The following is an 11,768-nucleotide window of genomic DNA, read 5'->3' on the forward strand; positions in this document are numbered from 1 at the left end:
TTTAGTTTTGACTTGCACCAGCTGTACACTCAGCAATATGAAGCTGAAAACGCCAGCATTGTTGGGAAGCAGGGGTGCAGTGGCGATGTCAGTATTCCAGAACCCCAGGTATATTGAGAACATGGATTGGAATTCCAGTAGGACAGACGGTTAAAATACAAGTTCAATAATAATAATCTGGAATAAAATGCTTGTCTAAGAGCAACCAGATAAACACTGTCAATTGTTCTGAAAACCCATCTGGTTTATGAAAGTCCTATAGGGATGGGCACTTCCACCCTTAACTGGTCTACATGTCATTCTAGATCAGCAGTAATGTGGTTAACTTTCAGGGGTGAGCAGTAATGCTGGCCTAACCTGTCATGCTGACATGCCATCAATAAACAAAGTTAAAAATCACACAACAACCTAGGCTTGTTCAATATATCGTATTAGTTGAGTGACACTATGATCTTGTGCTATAAATTCTATGAAGGGCTTTTGCCCAAAACATCGATTTTCCTGCTCCTCAGATGCTGCCTGACCCGCTGTGCTTTTCCAGCACCACTCTAATCTTGACTATAAATTCTGTGTCTTATGATCCTACCCCACTAGCTACCTGATGAAGGAGCAGCGTTCCGAAAGCTAGTACTTCCAAATAAACCTGTTGCACTGTAACCTGTGATTTTTATCTTTGTCCACCCCAGTCCAACACTGGGTACCACATCCTCATCAATAAGCAAGTCATATCCTTTTATGGAGCACATGTTGAATGTTTTTTTGGAAATTCAACTACATTAACATCAATTGGTATCCTTTATATACCCTGTTTCTTCGACCTCAAGAAACCAAATTAATTTGCCAAATTCCGTTTTCATTTCACAATGTGATGTTGACTCTGCTTGATTGTACAATGATTGCCTACGTATCTTGCTAAAACCCTTTGAATAATGTGCTCCAACATTTTACCAACAATGCCTGGTAGGGGAACAAGCATTCCTGTCTCCCTCCTTGCTTGAATAGACGTTTACATTTGCTTTTTCCATTCCGTTAAGATATCTCCAGAATCGAGGGGATTACAGAAGATTATAATCAATGCATCTGCTACGTTTAAGACCTCAGGTTGCAAACAGCCAGGAATAATGCCAGTTATTGGACTCATTCACCAGGATGCGTGGTGGTGAGAGTTTTGATGGGGGATGGAATTGAAAGAGTTAAAACACACAGCCTTTCTTAGAAGAACAAAAGACTACTACAAAAAGGGAAATTGTTGAAGATACTGTAATTATTTCAGAGGAAATTAAGTTTTCTGAAAAGGAAAACATTTTTGAGAGCATATTAAATTCTGTTGCAGAGATATAGAATCCCTGCAGTGTGGAAACAGGCCCTTCAGCCCATCAAGTCCACACAGACCCTCTGAAGGACAACCTACCCAGACCCATTCCCCCACCCTATATTTACCCCTGAACACTATGGGCAATTTCCCATAGCCAATTCACCTAACCTGCAAAGTTTTGGACTGTGGGAGGAAACTGGAGTGCCCAAGGAGAAAGTGCAAACTCCACACAGACAGTCACCCAAGGCTGAAATTGAACCCAATGTCCCTAGTGCTGTGAGGCAGCAGTGCTAACCACTGAGCCACCATGCCACCCGTAGGTAGGAGATATTGGTAAAACTTTGTGTATGCTCAGGGCACAGCGAGCCTGATGTCTCTGAAAAAACAGACAAGTTTTGGAAAGACGTTTTTTTAATTATTGATTAACCCATTGCCTTCAAGAGGCTGGAGGTCTGTACCTAAAGCTCGGGAACCTAACAGTCCAGCTCAATTTGTGGGCAAGTGCCAGGTGACTACATACACACACCTTTGTCCCTTCCTGTCCCATTCAAATTAGTGATCCTCCCACTGACTGCATGGAGGGCAAAAACAGGCACAATCTGAACGAAACTAGTTGGATCAAATTTGGAGAGATAGTTGCTTAAGTGCAGATACTTATTACCCACATTTTTCTTAGGATCCTTGTTCCTGATCTACAGGGATTAATAGAAATGCAAAGTGGCTCCAGAGCTCGCATACGACGCTCAACCCATCTCTACAGCTACGAAGTCTATCATTCTTTAGAAGAGGTATGTAGATAAAGCCTCAGTAACAGCTTTACTGTTTGTCCTTTGTATGATCACTTCTGCTATTAAACCATGACCCAAATCTCAGGTTTGAGATTTATGCTTCAAAGACTTTTTCGCTTGGTCAGCTGACGACTGAACTGATACATTGTGGCAATGATGAATTTTATTACTGACATGATACCATTGTTTAAGATCGATATTTAACATACACTTAAAAGCTTCAGTAGAAACAAAACGTAGCTATGAACACTTTTTTAAAAGCATGATGTAGTCAATTCTGTGGGAACATAGCTAAGACCGGAAATTGTTAAACCTTCATGAAGTTGAACGATACACTTGAGGTGATAAGAAAGCAGAGAGGAGGGAGATAGAGAGCCACAGTGATAACGTCACTTCACGGGGTTAACGAGAACATAAAAGTGCAGTATACCTCCTGTTTATTGATAAGGGTACATTTTGTGGAAGCTAGGGTAGTCAATAATGAGGGAATGTAAAAAGTTTGTGAAACATTCTAAATTATTATACTGACAGTGTTTCCAGGAGAGAACTTAGAGCCATAGAGATGTACAACACAGACACAGACCCTTCGGTCGAACTCTTCCATGCCGACCAGATATCCTAACCTAAGCTAGTTCCATTTGCCAGCACCCGGCCCATATCCCTCCAAACCCTTCCTATTCATACACTCATCCAGATGTCTTTTAAATGCTGCAATTGTACCAGCCTCCACTACTTCCTCTGACAGCTCATTCCATACATGTACCACTCTCTGTGTGAAAAGGTTGCCCCTTAGATGCCTTTTATATCTTTCCCCTTTCAACCTAAACCTATGCCCTCTAATTCTGGACTTCCACACCCCAGGGAAAAGACTTTCTCTATTTATCCTATCCATACCCATGAATGGACAAAATATGTCTCCGACATACGCTTGAATATAGTCTGTAATAACTGCACTAAAGATACAAGGTGAGTTTTCATTTTCCACAACATTCATCAATGCTTTGTCGAGAGAAGGTTCCCAAAGTAAAGAAAATGGTCCATGTTTTTCAGGATCTCGCTGTTAATCAATGTGGTATTTTGCTGTGGGAATTGTTTGGAAGTGAACCTTCATTTTCTTGGTGTTCAATGAAAGACCAATTTTCTCAAATTCCTTGGTAGGAGTTGACTGTGGCCTGGGCTTCAGTTTCTGAGTGAACGCATGTACCCCAGCGTCACCTGTAGAGTGGAGCTCAGTAATTGACATTGGAATGATCTTGGCTTTGGATTGAGGGTGGTGTGAGAGGAACAGTTTTTTTCTGATGAGGCGACTATTCTGTAAATTGTGGGCAATTTGCTGCAGGTGAGATCTAGAAACTCAATGAGATTGTACAATGTTCAGCACATTTTGATGTAGCCTGAGTCTGTATGCAACAAGATCAGTGCAACATTCAGGCTTGGGATGATAAGTGGCAAATAACATTCACGCTACACACGTGCCACGTGATGACACCTCCAGTAAGGAATAATGTAACCATCACCTCTTAGCATTCAAGGGTATTACCATGGTTCAGACACCATGATCAACTCTGGAAAGTTACTAATGACCTGAAGCTAAACTGAACTGGCATAATAAATACAGTGGTTACAGGAACAGTTCCCATCCCATCCTGGCAATATTTTTCGACAACCTCTACCATCAGGGAGAAGGTATAGAAGCCTGAACACATGTACCAGCCGGTTGCATAACAGTTCCTACCCTACTGTTGTTAGAATACTGAATGGACTCACAAACTCTTAGCATTCGCCTGGACCTGTGTTTTTGTTTTTGCAGCTGTTTACTTATTATTTATTATCTATGCTACTTAACTCTGTGATCTGCCTGTATTGCTCACAAGACAAAGCTTTTCACTGTGCCACGGTACACGTGACAATAAATTCAATTCAATTCAGATTCGAGTTCAGAGGCTGGGAATTCTGCAGGGATTAACTCAACACTTGACTCTTCAAAGCCTCACCACCATCTATAGAGCACAAGTCAGGAGTGTGAAGGAATACTCCCCATTTACCTGATGAATGCAGCTCCAGCAACACTCAAGAGGCTTCACACCACACAGGAGAAAGTAGCTTGCTTGATTGGCACCACATCCACCACCTTCAACGTTCATACTCTCCACCACCAACACACAGTGATAGCAACACTTCATATCTACAAGATGGACTACAGCAACTCACCAAGGTTTTTTTGACAGCACCATCTGAACCTGTAACCACGACCATTGAAAAGGTCAACAGCAGCAGATACATGGAAATACCAGCACCAACATGTTCCTCTCTTTAGCCACTCATCCTCCTGACCTGGAAATACATGATTGTTCCTTTTACTGTTACTGGATCAACTTCCTCATTAACATCACTGTGAGTGTAGCTGCTCTAAACTGAGCGCAGCAGTTTAAGAAGGAGGCTCAGCCACTACCTTTTCAAGGGCAATTACAGATCGGCAGTAAATGCTGGCCCAGCTGGTGACACCCTCTCCTTAGAACCATTTTCTCAGTGGTTTTTGTCAGTGGCCATTTGTCATTACCTTCTGTTCTCGGGGCAGAGTGAGAAGGCAAGTCCCAAATCTACATCGGTCAGAACGGGAAAACTGCTCGCATTATTGTGAACCGGCAAGACAACTGACCCCTCTCCAGATTGGAATATCCCACTGCTATTTGCAGCAATGGATCAAAAATGAAAAATAAGAAGAAGGCACCACTGAACAGTGGAACTCTATCTTTGCAATGCACCCAGAGGAGGAAGAAGGATGGATACTCATCCATCTTTATATGTACAAGCCAGCAATATTGTTGCAGACTTTTCAAATTCCTTGATCACTCTATAGTTATACACTGGGTATGTAATTTTAACAGCTGAGGTCACTACACACTTCCATTCCTTAAGTTTTCAGTCCAAATGCATTTTGACATCTGTCTGTTACTGACCAGAACGTATCATGGAACGGGAATTGATTGTTCTGTTAGAGCATGATCGATCTGCATCTCAACTCCATTGATAATTTTCCTCCCTGTTTCTTGTTGCCAATACCAAACAAAACTCTTATCAACTTCAATATTGAAACTTTCAACTGACCTCACATTTTGTAAGGAGAGTGTTCAAGGTTTCCATCAGATTATCATGTATTCTCATCTGCCTAAAAGTATAAATGGGTTAAATTGAAACAAGCAGCTTTGAAATTCTGATGCTAATCTCTCTCCTGAAGAAAGTTTTCATACCACAATGTGGTTTTTCAGTTGTGAGTGAGCTCATATTATTGCAGTGTCTGACAACCATTGTCATTTGACATTGTGTAGAGAATAGAACATTGTGTCATCTACAGTTTTACAAATGCGTGTTTAAAATTCAAATTGGCCTTTCCATTGTTGCTAATTGTCAAATATTTAAGGGTGATGCATCATACTTAAGACTGACTTTTGAACCTCATGTTGTAAATGTATTCCATGCACAGTGCCTCAGTGGTTAGCACAGCTGCCTCGCTGCACCAGGGACCTAGATTTTGATTCCATTGGGTGACTGTCTGTGCAGAGTTTGTACATTCTCCCTGTGTCTGTATGAGTTTCCTCCAATTGCTCTGGTTTCTTCCCAAAGTCCAAAGATAGAGTCATAGTCATAGAGGTGTACAGCACAGAAACAGACCCTTCAGTCCAACCCATCCACGCCGACCAGATATCCCAACCCAATCTAGTCCCACCTGCCAGTACCCGGCCCATATCTCTCCAAACTCTTCCTATTCATATACCCATCCAAATGCCTCTTAAATGTTGCAATTGTACCAGCCTCCACCACTTCCTCTGGCACAGCTTATTCCTTACACGTACCACTCTCTGTGTGAAAAAGTTGCCCCTTAGGTCTCTTTTATATCTTTCCCCTCTCACCCTAAACCTATGCCCTCTAGTTCTGGACTCCCTGACCCCAGGGAAAAGACTTTGTTTATTTATCCTATTCATGCCCCTCATAATTTTGTAATCCTCTATAAAGTCACCCCTCAGCCTCTGTCGCTCCAGAGAAAACAGCCCCAGCCTATTCAACCTCTCTCTACATCTCAAATCCTCCAACCCTGGCAACATCCTTGTAAATCTTTTCTGAACTCTTTCAAGTTTCACAACATCTTTCCGATAGGAAGGAGACCAGAATTGCATGCAATATTCCAACAGTGGCCTAACCAATGTCCAGAACAGCTGCAACATGACCTCCCACCTCCTGTACTCAATACGCTGATCAATAAAGGAAAGCATACCAAACGCCTTCTTCACTATCCTATCTACCTGTGACTCCACTTTCAAGGAGCTATGAACCTGCACTCCAAGGTCTCTTTGTTCAGCAACACTCCCAAGGACATTACCATTAAGTGTATAAGTATTGCTAAGATTTGCTTTCCCAAAATGCAGCACCTCGCATTTATCTGAATTAAACTCCATCTGCCACTTCTCAGCCCATTGGCCCATCTGGTCCAGATCCTGTTGTAATCTGAGGTAACCTTCTTCACTGTCCACTACACCTCCAATTTTGGTGTCATCTGCAAACTTACGAACTACACATCTTATGCTCACATCCAAATCATTTATATAAATGATAAAAAGTAGTGGACCCAGCACCGACCCTTGTGGCACTCCACTGGTCACGGGCCTCCGGTCTGAAAAACAACCCTCCACCACCCTCTGTCTTCTACAGGTTAGTTAGATTGGTCATGCTAAATTGCCCATAGTGTCCAGGGATGTGTAGGTTGGGTGGATTAGCCATGGGAAATGCAGGATTATTGGGTGGGTATGTGTGCGTGATGCTCTTCACATGTTGGTGTTGGACTTGATGGGTTGAATGGACTTCTTCCAGGCTGTAGGGATTCTATGATATTCAATGCACTTTATGAAAATATGTTTTTTTAATCTAGGGATAGGGAACTACATGGCAGGATCATGTGTCTATTTAAAGATGGAATTATTTCACCATCTTAAAAACTGTTGCATAAAATCTGACAGATTGTTTTGAGGTGTATATTTTAAACAATTTAGAGAATTTTCTTTCAGATTCAAAGTTGGATGCATCACATGAATCGATCACATTCTCAGCTCCTATATCTTTTCTCCATTGGAAAATCCTTTGAAGAACGACCTCTTTTTGTTCTTCAGGTAACTTACGCAGATTGTCAAAAATTGGAATGCATGAGTCGTCAGTCAAATACTTCTGATGTTCACTCGAATTTTTGTTTCAGCTTGGCAAGAGATCAAAACATTTAAAGAAAGCCGTGTGGATAGATTGTGGCATTCACGCTAGAGAATGGATTGGTCCAGCGTTTTGTCAATGGTTCGTTAAGGAAGTAAGCAACCAACTACAATTGGCTGCATTTTCTCTTTGCAGCTTTGAGTTGATTTGGAACATTTAGATTTATTTAATGAGTCGATGCAAGACAATGTTATTTATTGCAACAATAATTTTTGGAACAGATAGTGCAATCATTGATGACGTGACTGAACAAGGAGAAACAAACTTACCTGATTCCTTTTTTTTATAATTCATTCACGAGATGAAGGCATCACTGGCTAGGCCAACATTTCTTGCACATCCCTAATTACTCAGAGAACAGTTAAGAGTCAACCACATTGCTGTGGGTCTGGAGTCACATGTAGTCCAGACCAGGTAAGGACAGCAGTTTCCTTCCCTAAAGGATATTAGTGAAACAGATGGATTTTCCCAACAATCAACATTGGCTTTATGGTTATCATTAGACTCATAATTCCAGATTTTTATTGAACTCAAATTCCACCATCTGCCATGGCAGGATTCAAACTCAGGTCCCCAGGACATTACCTATGTCTCTGGATTAATAGTGGTGATGAAGGGCTGATGAAGTCCCGATGAAGGGCTTTTGCCCGAAACATCGATTTTCCTGCTCCTCGGATGCTGCCTAACCTGCTGTGCTTTTCCAGCACCACTCTGATCTAAACTCTGGTTTCCAGCATCTGCAGTCCTCACTTTTGCCTCTGGATTAATAATCTAGTGATAAAGCCACTAGGCCAACCTCTCCCCAGTTTTATAGCAAGATCCTTTTGTTCCTGCTGCAGCATGGCCTGATGTTGGACGAAGTTAAAGTTAGCAGCAAAATGGACTGGAGAAACTAAAGGAAGTAAGGTCTGACCAATCTTCAGATCTGGTACCCTACATCCCAGGGTTCTAAAAGAGATAACTGAAGAAATAGAGTTGATACTTTCGCTATGATTTTCCAAAGCCCTGTGGACACTGGAATGGTTCCAGCATGGTGGAAGCTGGTAAATGTGACAGTACTATTCAAAAATAAGGGAGTGAAATTACGTCACTATAGCTAGCTCACCATTAGATAAGCACTGGAATCTAATATTCAGGAAGTATTAGCAATGCACTTATAAAATCATAATATGATCAGGTAAAGTCAACACATTTACACAACATGGAAAGCGTGCTTAACTATTTATTAGATTATAAGACCATAAGATCCAGGAGCAGTAATCGGCCATTCAGACCACTGGGTCTGCTCTGCCTCTCAATGAGATTTTGGTTGATCTAATCATTCTGATCTCCATTTTCCTGCCCTATGTCCAAAGCTCTTGATCCCTTTACTGGATTAAAAATCTATCTCGGCCTTGAATATACTTAACAATCCATTCTCCAAAGCCCTCTCTGGTAAATAATTCTACACTATCATTCCCCTCTAAGGGAAGAACATTATTCCCATATCTGTCTGAAATGGACAGCTCCCTGCTCTCTGGTCCTGGACTCATCCCTGAGTGGAAACAAACTTTCAGGATTCACCTGCCAAATCCCGCTAAGAATCTTATACATGTCAATAAGGTCAGAGGACACAGACCCATGGAGGAACAAGGAAACCTAAATATCAGATAAAGCAAACGAGCAAAATCCCTTACTCACACGTAGAGACAGAGAGTACGTGACTAGGCCTAGAGAGACTGACCAGAAACTAGACTAAAGGGACCTTAACCATTGAGATGGGGAGAAATAGACAGGGACACACACTTTAGCCCCCAGTCCAACAAGTTTCCTCTCTGATGAATGCCTTCACTCAAGAACCCAAGCTTCCCCCTCACACTATCCAAACACACACTGCACCTTACACTGATTTTTGATTTGATTTATTATTGTCGCATGTACCTGGGTACAGTGAAACGTTTTGTTTCACGTGCATTAAAGGCAGATCATACCATACAAAGATCATAGGGTGATTGAACAGAGCAAGGAATACAATGTTATGGCTGCAGAGAAGGTGCACAAAAAGCAAGATCACCAATAGCTTTGAATTTAAGGAATTGCTATGGATTTGGATAGAAAGTAACTAAAGCCTGTGGAGGATCAGGAGACCAGTCCTGTTCCACAGCCATCACAAGCTAGGGATCTCATGCAGATATCTGAGGATCTCGTTGTCTAATTTTTCCAATGAGTTACAGATTTAAACACAAATATTTGTGAGATTTACAATCAGAAGAATATCTATTAGATTAGATTCCCTACAGTATGGAAACAGGCCCTTCAACCCCTAATAGGTCCACACCAACCCTCCAAAGAATAACCCACTCAGACCCATTCCCCTGCCCTATATTTACCCCTGACCTAACACTATGGGTAGATTAGCATGGCCAATTCACCTGACCTGCATATCTTTGGATTGTGGGAGGAAACCGGAGCACCCGGAGGAAACCCACACAGGTACAGGGAGAATGTGCAAACTCCACACTGACAGTCGCCCCAGACTAGAATTGAACCTGGGTCCCTGGTGCTGTAAGCCACCGTGCTTCCCCTGTAGTTTGACCTCTGTGCTTTTGCAGAGAACGTTATGAAGTTAGTACACTAGGAAGGCTGCAATACTTTTGATCTAAGGAAGGTCCCACATTGAAAGGCTGAGGGAACTGAGGCTGTTTTCATTGGAGAGAAGAAGGTTGAGAGGTGACTTAATCAAGGCGTATAAGATAATCAGAGGGTTAGATAGGGTGGACAGGGAGAGCCTTTTTCCTCAGGTAGTGAAGGCTAACATGAGGGGATATAGCTTTAAATTGAGGAGTGATAGGTTTAGGACAGATATCAGGGGTAGCTTCTTTACTCAGAGAGTCGTAGGGCCGTGGGATGGCCTGCCTGCAACAGTAGTATGCTCGCAGATGCTAAGGGCATTTAAATGGGTATTGGACATACATATGGATAATAATGGAACAATGTAGGTTAGATGGGCATCAGATTAATTTCACAGGTTGGTGCAAGGGCTGTAGGGCCTGTACTGCGATGTAACATTCCATGTTCTATGTGTTATGGACTAGGCCAGACCACTCAAAACATTCTTAAGCAGGCAGCCCCAGACCATAACTTTGCAATTTGTTTCGGTAAGTGTACAGTGAAAATTACGCGGAGTAAGATAGCGAGGTTGACTACTAGATTTCAAAACAATCAAAACTTTATTCACAAAATTGCACAATGAAACACAAAGAACAGAATAAAGAACCCTTACAGAACTCAGCCTATCCAACTTGACTTAATTATGCTGTTCCAAATATACACAACAGTCCCAATAAGCAAACTCCATTTAAAAACCAGTATAAATGGAACACATGCTTACAGGTTGAAGTTGAAGGGCACAAAAAGAGAGAGCGAGTTTCCACACAACTCCCTGTTGAACTTCTCACCAGCTCAAGACTGAACTAAAAACTGCTCAGCTCAGCTAGAGAGCTGACCATTCCCTCCCCTTTCATTACACAGGTCACTTCTAAAACATGACCACTTTGGCCTGAAGTCTCATCTGTTTACAAATAAGCAAAAGGCCTCTCAAAATCCTTTTCATCTCTGTACCAAACCAGACTGATCAGAACCCATCCCAGTTTATTGCCCCTCTGAAAAAGGTCAAAGACAGAGTCTTCTTGAGCCAAGGAACAGTTTTTAAAAGAAAAGGGAGTAGCTTTGTGATATATGTTCTATTAGATTAGATTCCCTACAGAATGGAAACAGGCCCTTTGACCCAAAAAGTCCACACCAACCCTCCAAAGAGTAACTCACCCAGAGCTATTTCCCTCTGATTAATGCACCTAACATTATGGGCAATTTACCATGGCCAATTCACCTAACCTGCACAAGTTTGGACTGTGGGAGTGAACCAGAGCACCCAGACATGTGGAGAATGTGCAAACTCCACTCAGATAGTCACCTGATGGTGCGAATTGAACCCGGGTCTCTGGTGCTATGAGGCAGCAGGGCTAACCACTGTGCCACTCCATGTTCTATGCTCTATGTAAGCTTTAAAACAGCTGAGGTTTCCTTTGTATACAAAGGTGAAGGACTGCAGTAAAAGTGAATTAGTTTTATGAAGTATTGGAATGTTTTTAGTATTTTGGGTATATTTTCAATGCAAGTTCTCTTCATAGAACACAGAACATAGAACAATACAGCACACAACAGGCCCTTCGGCCCACGATGTTGTGCCGAACATTTGTCCTAGCTTAAGCACCTATCCATGTACCTATCCAATTGCCACTTAAAGTTCGCCAATGATTCTGACTTTGCCACTCCCACAGGCAGCGCATTCCATGCCCCCACCACTCCCTGGGTAAAGAACCTACCTCTGACATCTCCCCTATACCTTTCACCCTTCACCTTAAATTTAT

General features: G+C 42.1%; 1 protein-coding gene across 1 annotated transcript in view; it reads left to right on the top strand.

Moving 5' to 3' along the window:
* Positions 1-11,768, top strand: part of cpa6 (carboxypeptidase A6) — an 81,110-nt gene that overhangs the window by 40,011 nt on the left and 29,331 nt on the right. The window contains exons 4-6 of the mRNA XM_043689378.1: positions 1,992-2,103; positions 7,164-7,265; positions 7,349-7,453. Coding sequence (XP_043545313.1) covers positions 1,992-2,103; positions 7,164-7,265; positions 7,349-7,453 — 319 coding nt within the window. The remainder of the gene's footprint in view (positions 1-1,991; positions 2,104-7,163; positions 7,266-7,348; positions 7,454-11,768) is intronic.

Source organism: Chiloscyllium plagiosum, chromosome 4 (assembly GCF_004010195.1).
Source record: "Chiloscyllium plagiosum isolate BGI_BamShark_2017 chromosome 4, ASM401019v2, whole genome shotgun sequence".
In the NCBI taxonomy this organism is placed as follows: domain Eukaryota; kingdom Metazoa; phylum Chordata; class Chondrichthyes; order Orectolobiformes; family Hemiscylliidae; genus Chiloscyllium; species Chiloscyllium plagiosum.